Source organism: Cydia fagiglandana, chromosome 16 (genome assembly GCF_963556715.1).
Source record: "Cydia fagiglandana chromosome 16, ilCydFagi1.1, whole genome shotgun sequence".
NCBI lineage: Eukaryota > Metazoa > Arthropoda > Insecta > Lepidoptera > Tortricidae > Cydia > Cydia fagiglandana.
Window position 1 is genome coordinate 381,034 of NC_085947.1, and position 21,773 is coordinate 402,806.

Here is a 21,773-nt window from a genome sequence, read left to right on the forward strand (position 1 = left end):
ATAAAACAATAGGCGGATCATACTCGTATCTATATTTCCGCCGCTGTTGAAGTTTACTTTATTATGCTTTAACTCCATAAATTGACAATTTTCATATTTACGATTTCCTTGGCCCATTAGTTGTTCCGCTATACCACAGATGGCGCTGTACTCAATCTATGACTTTTGGTTTACCTACGTGAATTGTCCAATTACTCTAATGCGTTGCGTGCAGTGCAGATATAGATTATCAGGAGAAATGTTCTGCTCCAAAATAATAACAGTAACAGCCATTAGAATCAGTTTGAATTGGATATTTTTGCGGGGAAATATGGTAAAATGTTGAATGAATTTTTGACCGGCTGTTACGGCTCTTATTAGTGGGGCAGTGTTCGTGTCGTGTGGGATTATTTAAGGTATGCACTGGTATGTTATGATGTATGGTTAATTTGATAATGTTACAATTACTGTAAAGTATTAGTGATAACATACCTAATAGACGCCACACTCTTAACTTCATTATTTTTCTGTCTCCTATCTAAGTTGTATAATTTGAAGTCACTTTAAACCTTTCATTTTGAAACTTGATTTTGAAAGATAAAAGTTTTTAACGCCAATAATCTGTTATTTTCCTATGTATTTGCTGTCACGTAAATTGTTTGAAGACATTTTTTGGAAGTTCGCATTAACTTTATTTAGCAACATAACATTTAAGAAGGTACCTAAAAAAATACGATAAATATAGTAACAGCACCAGTCATGGGACATTTAAGAGGGAATTTGGAGTATTTGTGATATTTCCCTAATACATGTGAATGGTCTACCGCTTAGCGTATTGAAAGATGAAAGTCCTATCCGTCTTTCATGTTTTAGGCGTGTTGTATCAAAGATACTGCAATGAGTTTCCACAAACTTAACAAATTAAAACTATGTTATTTTTCTCCAGTCATGGACACCAAAGCTCCAGTAATGGGCCCCCCAGTAATGGACACTGCTCTATCAGTATAAAATATTGAAATAGGTCATCAGATCTGGTCCATGTTATCATAATATTGCATTATCATCCGATTTGCATATTTAATTACGAATACAAAATTTCAACTCAATCGGAAATCGGAAAGTGGATCAAACTCGGCTACCAAGATTTGACCCACACTAACTAACAGGGCAAGTTAAATGAAAGTTTGGAAAAACGATATTAATTTATCCGAAGTCCGAGCATACCTCCTGGTTGACATATTTCGTAACTACATTTTATTGTTTAAACATGAAATGATGGCATGGCAAGCATCATTATGTAAATTGTCCCATTATAGGAGGTATGCAGTTTTACAGCTCCTATAATGGGATTGGGCCAAATACCACTATTTTTTTTACATCTGTGGAGTCACAACATAGTATGTTGTATACCTTATCTCATGGTAAATGCAATTAACAAAACACATTCTAGTTTTCATCAAGTATTAATTAATTAAAATTTAATAAATTAACTCACCTCTCTTAGCGAAGTTGTTAAGAATTCGTAGTGGTATTTTTTTTCAGTGACACGACAACTTTTGGGTTGACGCCAATTTCTTAAAAAACAACCAAATTTAATAAAAATTCAAACTGAAACAGCTCTAGGACTCTTATTTATGATAATATACAGGCAGTGTTTATAAACTACATTTAGACACTTATTTTACAGGATTTGTGGTTTTTTGTCCCATTACTGGTTCCACGCCCATCATAGGGTACACTACTATACATATTTCTTCAATTATTTTTTAATTAGGCCCAACCAAATGGGAATTGGAAGACTTGTCATAGGGACCAAACATTCGACGACGCGTGAGGATTACTTTAGTTACTAAAGTTTAGTAGCTATGCCGTAACATATAGACAGGTGAACATAAATATATGTCAAACACGCAATCCTCCTTTTCAAGTCGCCGTTGTCGGACAATAACTCAGCCTCCAAACAAGGGGACGAAAGGGGGTAAAAGAATGATCAACTTTTTAACAAACGCAATTTGAGCGCCCCAATTAGAAAAATCTCTAAAATTAAAAAGTTCGGTCATTAGTGAAAAAAGCTGTGACGGGAACGAACCCGCACCTTTGTTCGGAACTTTGATCGCGACCCTTCAACGAAGGGTCTTTAAGCAGGGAAATTAAAAATAACTACGTCTTCACTAATTTTAAGGTGGGAAAGGAACCCCTTATGAAATTAGTTGGATGGCGAGTTTAGTTAGGTAGGTACAGTGTCAGATTTAGGCACTTAGAATAATATTAAATCTTTTCGTTACGAGGATAGGGAACGGCCGCTTTTCCGTACAAACTAAGTTCCCGTTTTCCTCTCTTGATATCCATTACCATTTCATAATTTTTTTACGCATTTTTGATATACATTAACCACAGCTATCATATCTTATTTAAACAAAAAATACACACGCACATATTTAAGAGCAACCATTTAGTTCTTAAGGTGACAGTCCATTTCCAACGAGCTGCATTACTGTTCATTTTACTATGGAAATTGACAATAACAGCGACGCGTTCAGTAAGTACTAGGAGTGCAGCTGCGGTTAGAAATGGAATGTTACCATTAGTCTTTTTGTCAGCTTTTTACCCGACTGCACGACAAAAACTATTGAGTTTTATAAATGTCATTAATGGGATTTATCTTTCTTTAAGAGCCGTAAACAAATTTGCCGCAGTCGTATATGCGCAAATGCAGCAACGAAATTAATGTGTTACGCGTATTAGATTCGTTAAAAGAAAACTGAGCCTGTCGGACACAATATTTAACAGTAAGTCCATTAAACTGTTGTTTCAAGGCATGTTCGGTGAAACTCTAAGCACTCTACTAGCGGAAGTAGAAGGTATTGTCAACGGTCGACCACTAACACACGTGTCGGTAGAGCCGGGCTCCTCTGACGCGCTTACGCCCAACCACTTTCTTATAGGCTCTTCGTCCAGGTTACCAATACATGGCGTATTTGACGATTCGGACTTAGCCTTAAGGAAGCAATGGCGAATAGCGCAGCGATTGGCCGACATGTACTGGAAGCGATGGATGAAGGAGTTCCTCCCGCTTCTGTTACCGAGAAAGAAGTGGCAACAGGAGCAGAAGCCAGTGACGTGTCGGCCATTTCCCGTGCGAAATCGTTTTCAAACAAATGGTTGACACGTTCCTCGTACCTGAGTCCATAAGCTTTATCAGCTAGCATCTTCTTTTCTACACCCTGTAGCCGCTTTAATGCGCTAGGGTAACTATCGGGCAAGCTGACGTGCGGATCTTTCCACGGAAAACCCACTGACCACCTGCCATTGGTGAGCACTGCAGACTTCTCTAACATTTCCTGCACTTTCACATCGTCAGCATTCTCTCTAGGCTTACCTGCAACTCCCAAAGAGTCGATCGCAAATGAGCGGCGTACCTCATCGTGTAGCTCACGCAGTGCGTGCGCGACGGCGTCTTCCTCAGGCACCACGCAGAGGTTGAGCGTGGCGTGCGCTGATCGTGCGGCCCGCGACGCGCGCGGCACATGTACCGGCCCATGGACACACCAACCTAAGGGGGTGCGTGTAGCTGACGGTTCGTTATCAGGCCCTAAGCATACTTCTAAAGGTACAAGTAAATTATAATTGTCCTGACCTATTAACAACTCTGGCTTAGAAATCTTAGCAAAAGGAAGATGAGTTTTAAGTTTTTTCAAATGCTCATACTTGTCGCAGTCTACTAAGTTAACATTTTGTACAGGTATACTTAATTGTTGAACGCTACGTACATTTAAATCATGTATACTACCACTAGCACTAGAAATACGTAAAGTCAGTACAGTTGCTTCGTGCACAAGCTCGTCGTCTTCCCAGGCGCCGCACACGCGCATGGATTCGTTGCGGCCGGTGAGGCCGGCGCGCGCTGCTAACTCGGAGCTGAATAACGAAACTGAAGACCCGTCGTCCAAAAATGCAGTCGTACTAAACACGCCGTTCGGTCCGTGAATGTTGACAGGAACTACTTTCAATAGTACGCGCTTTTCAGTATTTATAGAGCACGTCGCAGCTTCAGTTACAGACGATGACTGTATTGTGGAACTCGATGATGACTCCGTGACTGAGGTTGACTCGGGCTGCGGCAAGGCGCTGACGTTAACGTCAACCGGGCGCGAAGTGGAAGCTTTGCCATCTTTGCTGATGTCTACGTAGTGCAATAGACTGTGGTGTGCACCTCCGCATCCGTCCTTGTCGCACGCAGGCGCAGAACAAGTCTCACGATCGTGGCGTTGCGATATGCATTTGTAGCAAAGTCCGTACTTCTTAACGTGGCGCCATCTGTCTTTACGTAAAGCGCGTTTAAACTTCTTACAGTCAGGCAACTTGTGACATTGAGTGCGGCAAAAGAGGCACTTATCGTTCTTCCCTTCGTCGTCGCGTTGGTCAGTTTGCAATAAAATTGCTTGCGCTTTCGGTGCAACTTTAGTAGTAGTATCGTGTTGCTTTTGTTTATTCTGCTCAGGGCGATAACTTTGTAGATGAACGTTGGCGGTCGTGGCAATCTTGAGAGCCTCCATGTTGAGAAAGTCGGACATAATATTCAAACGTGACTTTGCTCCGTCCTTGATAAGTGGATAGCTATAGTCCGACCACTTTGAAACGAGTACTGGAGGTAGTTTGGAAATCAACAATGGGACAATGCTAAGCCCTTGCACGTACTCCTCGCGCCCCACTGCCTTCACAGACTCCACAAAGTTTTGAACTTTGACAGAAAAATTGACAATATCTTTCTGGTACTCTTGGGACATGGTCTGAAGCTTCTTAATGTCATGAATGAGTCTACTTATAATACATTCGGGGTCGCCGTGACGAAGTTCAAGTGTCGCCATAATACGATCAGGAGAGGCGGCGGTCATAAGCAGGGCTGACACGGTTTCTTTTGCTTGTCCTTGCAGACACTTACGTAATCTCCATAAGTTTTCCTTCGGGGTAAATTTACAAACGTCAGTTGACTCCTCAAACGCTTGTTTAAATTGCAGCCATTCGAGCGGATCGCCGGAATATTTCGGTAAATCTCGCGGCGTACATATGCGGCTCAAAATGTTGGCATGTGACTTATCTTTAGTGGAGGCGATCGTCAAATTCTTTACTGCGGCTGCGAGTAGCTTGATAGTACCATTAGAGTCGGCGAGGGGAGGTGCCGGCTGGTTGCGGTCGCCCAGGTTATCATCATCCTCGGGGGCGGGCAGCAACGGATCAAGTTCTCGCGCGCTACGCTCCATCCAGTCTTCAACATTTTGACGAGTGCTCTTACTGGCGTCGGTTACGCGGGAACTGTGACGTGAGCTTTTACCACTTTGGTGTGAACTGTATTTTTCTGACTTTAGGTCGGCTAGTTCAGCCTCATACTTCAAATCTAACAAATGCTTGTCAATCTTAGCCATTTCTTTAGCTCGCTCATATTCTAACCTTTTCCGTATGGCAGACGAGGATTTAGATACCATGCTGTGCGCTGGCAGCGGGTGCGGCACGTCGGTGTGCGCCGAGGTTTCCATATGGCTGCTGCCAGCAACGAACGTCGTGTCTGCTGGTCGAATAGTCGTTGAGTGCGAGGGCGAAGACTTGGACATTCTAATTACCTCAGGTTTTGCATCGCGCTCTGCGCGTGTTAGACTTCTTGTTCTTATAGGAGTGCGAAACATTATGTAGCTCGAAACTTACTTAGTGCGCGGTTCAAACATAACACTAGGACCGGCTCGAAGACCAATGAAATGGTCTTAGCTTGATTCGCAATAAAAACGAGGAAATCTTGCAAAATATACGTGTAATTTTCCGAAAGACATTAGTGACAGTAAAAACAGTAAAATATAGAAAAAGTATAAAAGTATATCGATATCAAAGGAGGCCGTCAACTACAAAACAAACATAACTCATCAGTAGCCAGACGAAACAGAAGCAGGGGGAACATGTATCAATTGCAGAGGGGCAGATGATTTATCGGCCTCGGGATTAAAATGTTACCCGTCGGGGATCTCTGGGGCCTGGGGCGAGCGGAGCGGGCGACAAACGCTGGGCGGCGACCGGAGCGGGCGGCGGAAAAGTCAAAACGGTCATCATGGTCGGTCGGTCATGTGCTGGTTTGAGGTTAAGGCGTTGTATTCTCAAGAGTAATGAAAATATATGTCTATGGTATTTTCTATAGAAAGTGTATTATTTTTATTGTATTGAAAACAGTTATTTAAACGGAGCGGGCGGCGGAAAAGTCAAACAACGCTCTACCACGCGTTGGGCGCAAATGGAGGGCGAAACAGTCAAGGTTTTACTCCTGTATTGGCATTGTAAGACAAATTAGACAAATGCCGTGTGAACGAAGCTTGCAATTGGATTATAATCAGTCTGTTTATAATTTATGATGCAATTGTTAACCGTTTGTCCCTCTATCTGAACATTTTAACAATAATAATATGTTTGTTACAAAGAGACATAATTTAACACAGGTATGCTAAGTTTCACAACTCTGTACAGAAACTACTGTGTACTTGTGTTGTTGTACTATTTCGACTGGACAGAAACGGCTTTGGACAGAGTAGCATGGCGTTATTTGGTGTCGGAGGTCGAAATTTACTTCGGGCCGTTGCGCCACAGCGGTAAGTAAGTAAGTAGGTAAGTAATAACTATGCAAAGTTTCAAAATCAACACTCCCCGCGTCCGCTAGCACTCTGTCCCCACCCTCGAAAGACAAAAGAGCTGCCAGAGTAAATACGCTTGTATTTAAACTAATTGTGTAGGTGCAGCTCAACGCATTAACCGGAGAGTGAAATTAATTCGCACATTTGCATATTGTTCTGTCTGTTCGGTTCGGGGGAGGTTTTTTCGCGAGATTAGCTATTTAAAGCCTAGAGTTGATGGATGTTTGCGAGTTTATTACGTTGAGTGGATGTTTTTAAACTTTGGTCAAAATACGGAGTCTACACAATAGGATTTGGTTTGGCGATTGTTTTTATTAATGTTCTTTCTAACATCAAAACATATTTCTCTATCACTCTTCCACACCAGTGCGACAGTGACAGTTGCGTTTGGTTCTCTACGGATCGTTAACGATTGCACGTTGGCTACGCACGCACCCAGGGACACTAGCCAAGACAACAATCGTTGATAGAAAAACGCTTTTCGAAACTTTATAATAACGTATGGAAATATAAAATTTTAAGATCTTATATCTTACCTGGTCTGAAGACTAATTACCCAAAATCAGCTCAAAATAAGACGTCACGTAAAGAAACCGTCTGTTTAGCTAATCTTAACCACCCCAAGGTTTGTCCCACCGCATCGAGGGAGAGGATACAAATGATGGAAACGTGTTCAGGGCACTGATCAGCGCTTAATTATAGCTGGATCAAACGAATCAGGAGCATTTGTTTCCCTTCGATCTAATCCAAGGCACAAGACACAGAATAAGTACCTAATATATATAGATCGGGATGTCTAAAATAGTGTCGTATGCATGATTATAAGACCACAGATTGACTTCTGATTTTTGTACTGGTGGTTCTAGCTTCAAGAAATCTAATGTTGCTGGGCTAAACAATAGTGCCATCCAGCCAGCCCTTTGAATTTCTCCTTGACAACCCTCATATTCGCCTTCAATCGAAACTGCAGTTGGGAACTAATACCTACCTATACTGTAAACCATCTTAGTTTCTATATATCATCTCTCCATCTCCTGTCGCCCACTGCTGACCACAGGTAACTTCATGTAGGTATGCCTCTTATCCCGGCCATGAGCTAGTCTCATGCAGAAGTGCCCCGTAATCTTCCGAATGTCATCCACGTCTTGTCTTCTCTATTCTTCAATACTGGGTATGTTTTTTATGATATAGGAGGCAAACGAACAGCTCAATCCCCTGATGGTAAGCAATTAAAGCCTGCAGACCAGGAATATAAGATCACGCGCCATGTTGCAGAATTTCCCTGATGCGGAACTATTTTTTTCATACTGTAGTGAACTGTCACCCTATACATGGCAATAATAGCGCTCTATTGACAATGATTAAATGTTACTGGTCAGGCTTTACACAAGGGGTTACAAGGGAAGATTAAAATAGTGAAGATGGAATATGATTGCAAAGTGTAAAAAGAGAGAGAGAGAGAGTACGTACCCGCTCGCACGGCGCCGGCGCATGCAGCTGTCTCGCTTGCCCTCGGCCGAGAGCCTCTCTTTTCCTCTGCGCGCTGAACAGCCGGAGTTCTTTCCGCTCTTCGTCTGAGAGCGCGTGGCAGTAGCGGACCTGGAATTATATGAATAAGGATTATAGCAGAAATGTTTATGTTTATCACAGCAGCTCGTAAAGATATTTATGCTTCAAAACTGAACTTCATTGATGAAAAAAATTGCATTTTATCCACAATTGTATGCTTCAGACGGTATCTTTATCCCTACGCTGTATATTGAAGCTTGAAGCACAAAAGGACCTAGAAGTTATCCAGGAAAAACTTACTTGAAACTTGAAGCACAAAAGTACCTAGATACAGAAAAAATATAACAATTCTGACCTCATTGTCCTGTGGAGGCAACTGCTGTAGTAATTGCTTGAGACGATACCGCTCTCCTACGCTGTTCACGTAGGGGACCTTATCTTCTGGAAGAGCCGAGAAGTACAGGTGGACCTGGAATGTGATAGCGTTATATATTTATCTGAGCGAAGTACAGGCAAAATTCATGAATTATTTTCTCACACACGATAACTTCAGATTCGTGAACAACAATAAAATTGTTATTGCTTCTGTAACTCATTAGGAAGTGTAAAAATAAAACGAGTTATTGTTACTCGTTGGTGTTTACATATTAATAATTGTTTTGACGTAAATAGAAACGTCAAGAACAAGCTCTTTCCCACTTACGTCCAGTTTTTTGCGTATATCTACTACATAAAACTGAATCCTGCGAAAAACCGTAGGTACCCTCAAAAAACTTGACGTAATTGGGAAACAGCTCTACTTGCTATAAGACAGACAGACCAACCGTAGCAAAGACATATATTAATGACATTATACATATAATAAAATATCATCTTTGGCAGAACATATAGGTAATGAATGTACTGTTTAAAGTTGTGAGCTTACGTATGATACAAATCCCAAATAGCATTAATTAATTTCATTATACGTTCTTATAAAAACCTCATTAATATTTTCCACACGACCAAACATAAACACAAGTTAATAAAGAATCCCCACAGACATATTTTCCGTTATAAATATATTTAATAAAGACCGTACTAATGAAACTGCGACGTGAGCGCCATAATAACTATACTACCGATCAAAAGGTCGTAACTGACGTAGCTTTTGTATAGCAGATACGACGTTTTGGAGGATTGTGGGTCGTCATATGTAGTTTATTAAATTAGACCCCATGCCGATGGTAATATGATGGCTGCGATATGTAGGACGGAGGATTATTGGCGCCGGTCTTGAGAAGGAAGATTCTTGATCAAATCGGGGCATATTGGTTACAATAGGAAACTAAAGCATATATTATAAGTAAGCATTTCTTTGATTGCTCATGAAGGCTCTCTTTATTCGTCAAAAACTGATGAGAAAGTTGCATTATATCCAGAGTGGCAAAGTAATCTGATGCTTTTAAGTTGTTTCCGCATGTTGGGTGGAATTGATTATTACTTGATTTTTAATATGATGATTTTGGTGGCCGAGTGGTAATGACGTCCGACTTTAAATCCGGACGTCGCGGCTTCAAATCCTGGCTCGTACCAATGAGGTTTTTGGCACTTATGTACTAAATATCATTTGATATTTAGGTACCACTAGCTTTTCGGTGAAGGAAAACATTGTGAGGAAATCTGCATACACCTGCGAAGAAATTCAAAGGTGTATGTGAAGTCGAATCCCCAATCCGCATTGGGCTAGCGTGGGGATTATAGCCCAAACCCTCTCGCGCATGAGAGGAGGCCTGTGCTCAGCACTGCGACGTATATAGGCTGAATAATTTGTATTAATTATTATGACGATTTTTAATGATAAATATTTAATAGTCTTGATTTGAATTTGATGTTTAATGTTTTAAAGTTAGTAATTTTCTTCGTTAGTGCGATGAAAATGTATTTAACTTTTAGATTAAGTTCTGTGTGCAAGGTGCCATATTTCCTCGGAGCAAGTTCCTCTATTACAAGGAAGACATGCACTTGTCTGGCCTAGTGATTAGTAGAGTATCACTGAACATTCATTTATTTTATAACCAACTTAACCCCATACATAAATCAAATCAAATCGAACTAATTACAATCGCATTACTATTTGTTTACTAATTTATGGTTCCACACCGGGAGTCGTGAGGATACTATTACCAACTTAATCTTACATCAGCTTGGTTTAATTTAAAACCAACTTAACTCAAACAAATGATTATGAAAAGGTTTGGAGTGTTGCGTTTTGTGGATGAATGATTAAGTTTGTAAAAATGTGATGTACTATGGAATCGCGTGAGTGTAAAATTGCATAGTGTATGGGCCCGATTCGGATTTTGAAATAGACATCTATTAGATATCTTTTAGACATCACCAATATACGATAACGATATGTTTAAGATCTAACCTGTCAAATTTGACATTTGCACGATTCTAGAGATACTCTTGAACATTTCCACAGGATATGACTTAGAGATCCAATTCACATCGAATATATATCTAACTCTATCTAACGTAAAAGTGACATTGCATGGTTGCCCGAATTGCGCTGCAAAAGAGAACTAGTTGATATCTAAACTATAAGGTATCTAGAATGGATCTAGTACGTGTCGTCACTTGTGAATATCTTGAAGTTCGAATACGGCAGTATGTAGTGGTTGCAGGTTTTGCAGTTAATAGAAGGGTGGTTAAAGAAAAGTCACTGTTTTGAGAATGAGTATCTACATGTATACAATATTCATTCAATTCATTCAAAAAGGGTTAAGTACAATGCTACATAGTTACATCAGTAACTATAAACATAAACATAATTTATGTTTATGTTACATCTGTAACTATAAACATAAACATAAACATAATTTATGTTTATAGTTACAGATGTAGTCCATAGGTAATTGTTTTCCATCGTATTTTCTCGGAATCGTTCGTATTTGTCATGCTACTTCAGTCAAGTTTAGTAGTTTTTGTACCGAGACTGACTGTATTAGCAAGACACGTTCGTATGTTTCCGTGAAAATACGAAGGAAAATAATTATGCACTACATCTGTAATACGTATAATATTGGATTAATATTAATTATCCAAAAATGTTGAAGTAAACAGTATTTTTAAACTAACAATCGAAACAAACTGGTTACAGTTTGGCGATATTGTAAATTTTGTTTATGAGCATGTAGGTACCTTTTGTGTAAATAAATAAAAAAAATAAAGAAAACATATAAGAAAAAATAAATTGCCAAAATAACATATTAATAAAAATACAGGCGAGCCTAGAGTACTTATTCTACAACACTTATTGTGTTGATAACTGGCGAACATCACCGAGATATTAGGTAGTCAATATTACCACAATATTTAATGTTTGTACCACAAATATTGCCTGGCTTAAAAACACAGTGATTCTCAACCAAATATCTGACTATATTTAATTCCTTGGTAATATATATTAATCATATTTCACTTTATTTTCACTTACGCGTCTATTACGCGTAAGTGAAATATAACTTATATTTATACCTACGATATGTATGAGTAAGGATTTACAAAGTATGAAAGTAATGTCACCAAAAATTTCACACTCGAAGAATTCATATTTATTGCGATATTAACGATACCCTATCTCACCGCACCCCAGCCCTTATAAAAACAAATAAATAGCCCTTCTTAATTCTGTCTGTCTGTACTAAGAAAACCCTAAATAAATGACCAAATGTAGACTTAATTCCCTTGAAATAGGGTCTAAAAACGTTAGCTTCTTTGAAGACACGACCCCTCGAGAGACATTTTAATTTTTTGGTCGGCTGCCCTTTAATTCTATTTCTTTATTTTTATTCCAATTATAAATAATTCGGATGCGGTATTTGTGGAATTAAGAGAATTAAGGGAGCTGTTATACCCCCCTTTTAATTATAGTTATTTTGGAAGTGAAAGTAATTTGTGCCGGAAGTTAATTAGAGAAAATTTCATCGCTATAGAGTTTGAATATCGCGGAGCCCCGCTGCAATCTGTAGGCGTCTACCCCCTTATACATTATATAAAAATTTTAAGTCAATTTAAACACCTCGCCCACTTAGCAACTTCTACTGCTAACTGTACAGAAATATCAATTGTACGATGAGCGAAAAAAATGTCCGTGTTCAAATTATTTTGGGTAGGAATAGGAAGGATATAGAGATCAATCATCATCATGATATTCATGAAGAAAAAGTTACATTTTTATGACATCCGTTTATTTCAAAGTTCACATCCAAAGATCATTTCTAACTCCTGCATCCCTAACCACTAACCACCAATGTTTTACCTCCCAATATCCTAAAGTGGCCAGACACGAAAAAGAGCAACCGCCGGAACAATAGGTGCATTGAATGCACAAAAGCGCAGGACCCAGGACTTCTAAACAACAATGGCTCACATTTTGTATTGCGAGTATGGAAATATTTTTGAGTAAGATTTTCTAAATATATATTTTCAAGAGACTATAGTCGGACCAAGATATCTCTGCATGGCATTTAAAATGACAAAGTGTGGCAATGTCATCGTAAATGTCTAATTTTGTTCCGTTGTCAGTCAGTGGAACGGTCATATGTATATCGAAGAGACGAGGTGCTCAAAAATACAAATAAAGGCGTGTTTAGATTAGAGATGCCACGAATATTCAGCAACTATTCGGTATTCGGCCTATTCGGCCACTTTGCCGAATATTCAGTAATCGGCCGAATGTTGGCTACTATTCGGCCGAATACCGAATATCTATTGCACCTAGTTAAAAAGAAAAAATACAAAAAAAAAAAACCAAAAACTAGGTATATTTAATAATTAAAATGTATTCTTGGAAAGTATTTAAATATGAAGACACGTTTTGGAGCATTTGTTGATTACAAAATATTTTATTTTTAACATGGATCTGATTTGATTGACTCTAACTACATTAATTAATTCAATTCAACAATAAAATATATCTTAGCAAACGTTGTACTTAGTTGGCGAACAGTTTTCATAATAATTGTGTGTTGTAATAACCTAATAACTGGCTAATCAAAATTTTGAATTTATACTTCTTTTACACATTATGTATTCCATTGATGTATGTTGTCACTTCAATAAACTAAGTCAACTAACAACATACGTTATCAGCACGAATTTATATTTTAAATAGATTTACACGTTTTAAAACTGCGTATTCTAGCATAAAAAGTGAATCGCCAAGTTTTTACAATATGTGCGTGTATGTTTTGTGAAAATCCGTGAAGATTTAACAGTTCACAAATTTTCCAATATTTTCTGTTGTGACATTGGAACAGCTGTAATCATGTCAAATAATTCTCTTAGTGCAATAAAACCACTTATAAACAGAGAAGGATATTCATCATGGAAGTTCAAAATCCGTATGTACCTCATACATGAAGATTTATGGGAGACCGTCATCGGATACCCTGAAGGTAACAATATCTCAGCTGAGAAGAAGTTGCGTAACGATCAAAAGGCGTTATCAAAAATATGTCTCACTGTAGATGGTATGGCTATTACCCATGTAAGATCATGTAAGACAGCCAAAGAAGCTTGGGATGCCCTGGCGTCCGCTTATGAGGACAAAGGCTTAGGGCGACGTATAAGCCTCGAACGGAAGCTGTACAGGTACTGCCTTGATGATTTTGACTCTAATATAGAGACTTACATAAATGCTGTCATGTCAACTGTGCAAGATTTAGCCGATATAGGCAAAACTATAGAAGATGCTTCAATAGCTGCAATTCTTCTTGGAGGCTTAAGTCCTCAATATGCACCTTTAGTAATGGCTTTAGAAAACTCGAATATAGACATTACTGTAGACCTTATTAAGACGAAATTATTGAATGAATTGAATAAGCCAGGCATAGATAACCCTAGTACTGCCTTTCGATCCCGAATGAACCCGATCAAGCCTCAATCGAAACAAAAGAAGCCAGTAGTCTGTTATGATTGCATGGAGCCAGGACATAAGCGGCCAGATTGTCCCCATAAGAAGGATAAGAAGAGAAAACCCGTTAATCATAAGAATTCTCTATGTGCGCTGAATGTTAATGACGGCTTTCAAGATGATAAATTCTTTATTGATTCTGGTGCGTCCGCACATATGACGTCACGAGTAGATTGGATGGAAAACGTAAGAGGTTCTTCAACTGGGACCGTGACCATTGCAAATGGTGAAGTATTACCCAGCACAGGCGTTGGAGATATTTCTATTACCAGTAGCGGTCACAATACTGATATAAAGAAGATTACGGATGTAGTTTACGTACCGAACTTGAAATCTAATCTTATTTCAGTCAAGAAGGCGGTTGATAAAGGCTTTAGCATAGTTTTTGATAAAACTGGTTGTAACTTTTATGATTCTGATGCTTTTTCCTGTAAAGGTGATGTAATTTTACATGGTTCTGTTTGTGGTGGACTGTATTCTTTAGACTGTACAGTCAACCCACCTCGTCAATTATCCGCTTTTGAGACACACTCCGATGTTTCTAGCTTTAAGCTTTGGCATAGACGTTTAGGTCACCTATGCCGCATTGGAATGGATCAGCTAAAGAAAGGTCATGCAGTAGGCGTCGACTACACAGCGGTAGACAAGGAACCATGCATCTCCTGCATTGAAGGTAAGCAAAGTCGAAAACCCTTTAAAAAGGTTTCACACAAAAAGTCAACCTCAGTTTTGGAACTTATTCATTCAGATGTCTGTGGTCCCCTGCCTGAAACTTCATTTCAAGGCAATAAATATATTTTATTTTTTATAGACGATTTTTCTCGTATGACTTTTGTGTTCTTTATTTCTTCAAAAGCTGAAGTAAAGAATAAGTTTTGCATTTTCCAGTTATCTGTGGAGCGGGAAACTGGAGCCAAAATCAAGACACTGAAGAGTGACAATGGAAAAGAATATGTTAATGGTGAATTTTCGAACTACTTACAAAGTCAAGGAATTCGACACCAAACTACAGTTCCGTATAGCCCGCAGCAAAACTCGGTTGCAGAGAGAACGAATCGTTCTATTGTAGAGAAAGCCAGATCGATGCTTTCTGAAAGCTCTCTTTCTCAGGCCTATTGGCAAGATGCTGTAGAGACGGCGGTGTATCTCATAAATAGATCACCCCATCGTGCTCTCGAAGGGAAGACGGCGTACGAGATGTGGCATGGTAAGATACCAAATTTGTCTCATCTACGCGTTTTTGGATGTAGAGCTTTTATTCAGGTCCCCGAATGTCATCGGAAGAAATTGGACATGTAATAGGTATGTACTTAGCAATGAAACAAGTGCGTACGATGGAAGCTCGTTTATTACTGGCGCGCAGGCCAGGATACAGCGGTCGCGCGGGTTGAGGCGCGGGGACGTCACATGCATACACGTCATCTCCTCCCGATTTAATTAAGGGAACCTGAGATCAAGAAATACATATTATTAGAGTCTGGCTAGCCAAAAATTGTTGACAGATATTTCGTTGTTGTATCACCAATTGTCTATGATTTAAAAAAAAGCTAAAAGTCAGTTGTCGATTTATGTCTTTCATTCAAATTGTTTGCGGTTTTTATGGGGTTTATTTTAAATAATATTAATAATTTCTATGCTGAGTGAGGTTCACAAACTATTATTTAAGCTCGTAAATAATTACGACAATGTGCGAAGTCGACGTGTAGCGTTGTATAATGAAAAAGTGCAATGTTTACAACTTCTAACCAAATGTAAACAAAATACGAGGTTGGTGCTCTATAAATATTTTGATACTTTAAGTACCAGTTCTAACATTTGCCGATTACTTTGATTAAGTACGTGAATTTATTAATGCCTGAATCTCATAAATAGGACAAGTGTATAAAGAAACGGATAAATTAAAAGTTCTGAAAAATATCTATAAAATCTAAATATTGGAACGTAAACATGTGTGTTTGTCGTTGACTGTACTTTAAATAGTGGTAGAAATTATGTGAGCTGACTTTGAGTGCACTTAAACGATTATTTAGCTTATTTCCTTAGGTACCTTATTTGTGCACAGAATATCAAAGATATTGTCTAGTATCAAAACTATAATTCCTACTACACAAAGTGTGACCAGCCCAAGATTTTTTGAATTTCCCGCCAATAATTTAGGTAAAATTTCAGTAGCCAGACTCTATAACAACTTATTTTAAACCTTATAATTAATTGCCTTAGATCTAGGTCGCAATTGATGACGACGTTGGGGATCGGGTGACAAGTTATCGGTCGAAGGGATAACCAGCCGGCCTAGCCAAGGTCACAATCGCTATCGCTTCGACAACGCAAAGCATTATGTCTCTCTATCACTCTTCCATATTAGCGCGACAGTGACAGTTGCGTTTCGATCGCTACGGAGCGTAAGCGATTGGCATTTTGGCTACGCGGCCTGAACTTCGTTACTAGTTTCTGGTGAATCATTAAGTATTAACTGTCGCTCAGTCCCCATGTCCTCCCCCTCTGCTTCGGCATCCTCCCACCTCTCCTCATGAACAGGAGCCGGATCATTCACGGCATCAGTGTTTAGATCCGTTGACTGGTCTTGTGAGACCGCTGGCGAGGTGATAGAATCCGAAATCACATCTGACAAAGTAGAAGAGGGTGTTATTGTTGAATCTAAGGTGTGCCCTACATCATTATAGCTAGTGTTATTGCTCGTATATCGCAATATTTGGTCAACGTGGCGTCTACAATTTATGTTTTGGTCTATTATGTAGACGAGGTACATTCTACGACCGATTATGTTAATTATTTTACCTCTTGTCCAATATGGTTTTCGATTTTCAAAACATTTAACCCAAACGTCTTCGTTGACGTTAAATGAACGCACTTGTTTACCAGGCTGCACCGGCTGCGAAGAATGCACCGCATCAGCAGTTTTGCCTCGCGGCGGTACTATGAGGTCTAATCTCGAACGTAACTCACGGCCAAACATTAGCTTGGCTGGAGTTTCTTTCGTTGTACAGTGCACTGTAGTACGATATTCGAACAAATAACTCTGTAATCTAGAATTTAATTGACTTATACATTGTGATTCTTGTTCTATAATTGATTTTATCATTTTTTTACAATTTCGTACTGCACATTCGGCTAAACCGTTGCTAATTGGGTGATATATAGGTGAAGTTACATAATTAACACCCACCATTTTACAAAACTGATTAAATTCTTGTGATGCAATTTTAGTATCATTATCTGACACAATCGTATCAGGCAGGCCAAACCTCGTAAACAATAATGATAGCTCTTTAATTAAATGTTTCGTAGTAGTACCGCAAGTCATGTCTATACATTCCACCCATTTGCTAAAAGCGTCTACCACAATCAAATACGTTCTTTGAGCTACAAGCATGTAGTCGATGTGAATGCGGTGCCATGGCCCCGGCGGCTGGCTCCAGCTGGCGGGCGGCGCGCGAGGGGGTGCGGTGCGCAGTGCGCTGCACACTGCGCACGCGCCGATCAGCTGTTCGATGTCGCGGTCTATACCGGGCCACCACATACGTGATCGAGCGTTGCTTTTAGTTTTAACTATGCCTAAATGTGTCTTATGTAGCTCTTGCAATAATTTGTAACTTAATATTTTTGGAATTACAACACGATGTCCTCTCATTACACAGCCTTTTTCTAATTCTAAATCATTCCTGCAACGGAAATAAGGTTCAATTTTAGAACAGCGTATTTTGCGCGGCCAACCTTGCTTGATATATTTTGTTACCGTCGCTAACGTTTTATCCGACGCCGTGGCAATCTGAATGTCTTTATAGGTTAAGGGTGCTAAATTATCTAATTGCAACGCGTTAACGTTCAGTACACTGCCCGTGTTTACAAGTTTTTTTCCCGCCGCGTTATCTGACGACGACGTCGGGCATGAGCGCGAAAAATAATCAGCAACTGTATTATCCTTACCTGCAGTATATTGGATAACATAATTATACGCGGATAAAAATATAGCGTATCTTACTAACCGGGAAGCCGTCATTACCGATATACCGTTCTTTTTCCCGAATATCGCTAATAAAGGTTTGTGATCCGTTTTTAGGACAAACGGTTTCGCACGGCCATATAAATATTGGTGGAATTTTTTAATTCCGAATACCAACGCAGTCGCTTCTTTATGCAGCTGACTATAGTTTCGCTCGCTGACCGTCAGCGAGCGGGAACCATAGGCAAGCGGCCGCTCAACGCCATCCACACCTATTTGGGACAGTACCGCACCAAGGCCCGCCGGGCCAGCATCAACGCTGAGAAGGAGACGCGCACTGGGGTCAAAGTGGGCCAGGACGCGCTCGGACGCTAACTCCCCCTTCATCCGTTCGAAAGCGGCTTCGTGTCGCGGCGTCCACTCCCACCTCGCGCCCGCGCGCAGTAATTCGTGGAGTGGACACAATATACTCGATGCATTTTCTACAAAATTGCGATAGTAGTTTACTAGCCCCAGGAAACTCTTAAGTTCCTTTATATTAGTCGGTCGCGGTGCGTTTACTATAGCGTCTACCTTTTTAGGGCACTTGTGCATTCCATTTTTGTCGATAATATGGCCTAAATAATTTACGCTCTTTTGGAAAAACGCACATTTATTTTTTTGTAGTCGCATCCCGGCGTCTTGAAACCTTTCGAAAACTAACTTTAACCGGCCTAAATGTTCGGATTTTGTAGCCCCTGTAACACACACATCGTCTAGGAAAACGGCTACACCCTCGATACCAGCTAGCAGGTTCTCGATAGCTCGCTGGAACACCGCCGGCGCGTTCGCGAGACCAAAAACGAGACGCGTGTACATAAATAAACCTTTAGTGGTATTTATTGTGGTAAGCTTTTGGGCTTCGTCCGAAAGAACAAACTGGTTATAGGCCTGACTGCAGTCTAACTTCGAATAATATTCACCCCCACTTAATTTAGCAAAAATATCCTCTATGCGTGGTAAAGGATATTTGTCTATATAAATATCATTATTCACAGTGAGCGAATAATCCCCACATATTCGCACACTGCCGTTTTGTTTTAAAACCGGCACAATTGGCGTTGCGTAATCGGAATAGTTAACGGGAACTAGTATACCTTCCCGCGTAAGTCTAGATAATTCATTTTCTACCTGCGATTTTAACGCAAACGGCAATGGTCTCGGCTTATAAAATTTAGGTTTGACGCCTTCCTTTAATTGCAAATTGACCTTGAACTTATTAAAACACCCCAGTTCGTCACGAAATAATGGTTCGAAATTTGATAACAACGTCTTTACATCGGGATCGAAACATTCGTTTACATCCATTTTATTATTACCTACTGCAAAGTATATATTAAATTTGACCATGAATTCACGACCCAAGAGCGGATTTGCACCGTTTTCCACAACATAAAACGAAATTTGCCTTGTCACGTTACGAAAGGTAACATCGGCCGCAAATCTACCCGCGGGAGTAATTTTATGACCGTTATAGAAACACATTCTAACATTGACCTTTTCTAACGGAATTCGGATGAAATGTTTTTTATATAGTTCATAACTAATTACATTTGAACCTGACCCCGAATCTAGTTCCATGTTTAATTTTACGTCATTATTAAGAACAACAGGAATGAATATGGGATCGTAATTGACGCACCTCAAGTTGAACAGCTGGCATTCCTCACACTCACTGCTGCCGTCTCCAGACTCCTGGGCATCCGACGACTGTCCGATACCGATATTATTTACACGACTGGATGTGCACACTTTCTTAAGATGGCCTTTTTCGTTACACTTTTGACACCGGTAATTTTTATACCTACACCTATCTGCCGCGTGATTACGAAGACCACAAATATTACAACGGGAAGAAGAGTCCGCGCTGTCTGCCGCGCGGCTGCCATGCCTGCCGCGGCTCCCGTGACCTCCGTGACCTCTGCGGCCACTGTTGCCGCTCTTTGTCGTGCTCGTCCGGAACACTGGCTCCTCCTTGAGCACCGCAGGGGTGGCCTTGGCTTGTCGAGCACAAGACGCCTGCTGAGCTAGCTCCAACGCCTTAGCGAACGTTAACTTCTCCACGTCCTGCTCACAGAGTCGGTCCCGTTCTGGACCCGCATTGAATCCCAGAACAAAACGGTCGCGAAGCATCGTTTCCAGAGCAGTTCCGAACTGACAGTGAACTGCCAGTCCACGAAGTCGAGCCGCCCAGTCTTCGATCTTTTCGCCTTCTGCCTTTACCGCGTTGTAGAATTTCGCTTTATCCGTGAAGGTTGACCTCTTTGGTACAAAGTGTCCATTGAGTAATCCGAGCAGGTCATCGTACTTCTCTGTTTCTACATCCTTTGGGTGCGCGAGGTTTGTAAGTAGCCGATATGCGTCATCCGAAAGATGCGTTAATAAAACCGCTTTCTTCTTTCCCTCGTCCGTAATCGCATTTAACCCTAAAAACTGCTTCAATCGACTAACAAATATTTGCCAGTCCTGAGTATTAGGATCAAAGTTAGAAATACTGCCTAAATAACCGGACATTATTATTACACTGCGCGCGGGTATGCACTATGCACCAGCCTCGTTAGCCACTAATAGGTATGTACTTAGCAATGAAACAAGTGCGTACGATGGAAGCTCGTTTATTACTGGCGCGCAGGCCAGGATACAGCGGTCGCGCGGGTTGAGGCGCGGGGACGTCACATGCATACACGTCAACATGAAAGCGTCTGAACACATTTTCGTCGGATATTCAGAAGATCCACGAAGCTATTATTTTAGGGACATTAGATATCCCAGAAAAAATGTGAAAAGCAGAGACGTAACTTTCTTTGAAAACCATTTTCGGGATTTAAAAGGTAAAGATAGTAAGTCTGGTGTTGATTTAGATAAACCAGCGCATATACCTCTTCTCCTAAGTTCAGAAGTGAACTCGTCAAATAGTTCAAATGAACTTACACCTCAGGTGAGTACTGTCGCCGATGAAGAACATAATCATCCAGATATTGCAAGTGTATCAGAAAATATTGTCTCTAACTCTGAAGTTGCAGAACCGTGGTACAACGCTACTAATGAAGTTGAACAAATCGAAAATGATTCTGCACATTCATCAGAAGATGAAGAGTATAATACTGAAGCTGTGGAACCAAGGTATAATTTGAGGCCCAGAAACCCTAAACCTGCTGCCAATTGTGTATGCATGCAGTCTTCATCCCTTAAGATGATGAATGAACCTACAAGCTATTCACAGGCTATGAATGCAGAAGATAGAGATATGTGGTATCGAGCTATGCAAGATGAATACCAATCACTCCTTGAGAAAGAAACGTGGGTTCTCGTTAACAGACCAGATAAAAAGGTCATACCTTGCAAATGGGTCTATAAGCTGAAGAAAAATGCACATGGTGACGTAATTAAATATAAAGCAAGGCTTGTAGCCAAAGGCTTTAATCAAACTTATGGTGTTGATTATTCTGAAACTTTCTCTCCAGTCGTTCGTAATTCTTCACTGCGCATGCTTTTCGCGTTGGCTGCTGAAAAAGGTATGAAGATGCATCATTTAGATGTGGACACGGCGTTTTTAAACGGAGATTTGGAGGAGGAGGTGTATATGAGTCAGCCAGAGGGATTTGCTAAACCTGGACAAGAAGGTAAAGTATGCCTACTAAAGCGTTCGCTT

The 21,773-nt window shown here is 40.2% G+C and overlaps 2 protein-coding genes across 3 annotated transcripts in view; both read right to left on the minus strand.

Annotated features, from left to right (window-relative positions):
• LOC134671689 (protein prickle-like) overlaps positions 1–21,773 on the minus strand; it is a 209,489-nt gene that overhangs the window by 105,813 nt on the left and 81,903 nt on the right. For both annotated transcript variants that reach the window (XM_063529508.1, XM_063529507.1), the window contains exons 5-6: positions 8,512–8,625; positions 8,118–8,246 (exon numbers count right to left, since the gene is read on the minus strand). In XM_063529508.1, coding sequence (XP_063385578.1) covers positions 8,118–8,246; positions 8,512–8,625 — 243 coding nt within the window. The remainder of the gene's footprint in view (positions 1–8,117; positions 8,247–8,511; positions 8,626–21,773) is intronic.
• Positions 15,424–20,805, minus strand: LOC134671700 (uncharacterized). Its single transcript, XM_063529531.1, has 2 exons — positions 19,764–20,805; positions 15,424–15,565 (listed from the first exon to the last, which is right to left on the minus strand). Exons 1-2 carry the CDS (start codon positions 20,633–20,635, stop codon positions 15,556–15,558), a joined length of 882 nt encoding a protein of 293 aa, XP_063385601.1. The 5' UTR covers positions 20,636–20,805; the 3' UTR covers positions 15,424–15,555.

Excerpts from the sequence above, each read along its gene's own strand:
- LOC134671700 (XM_063529531.1), bottom strand. The coding sequence starts at position 20,635 with ATGTCCGGTTATTTAGGCAGTATTTCTAACTTTGATCCTAATACTCAG.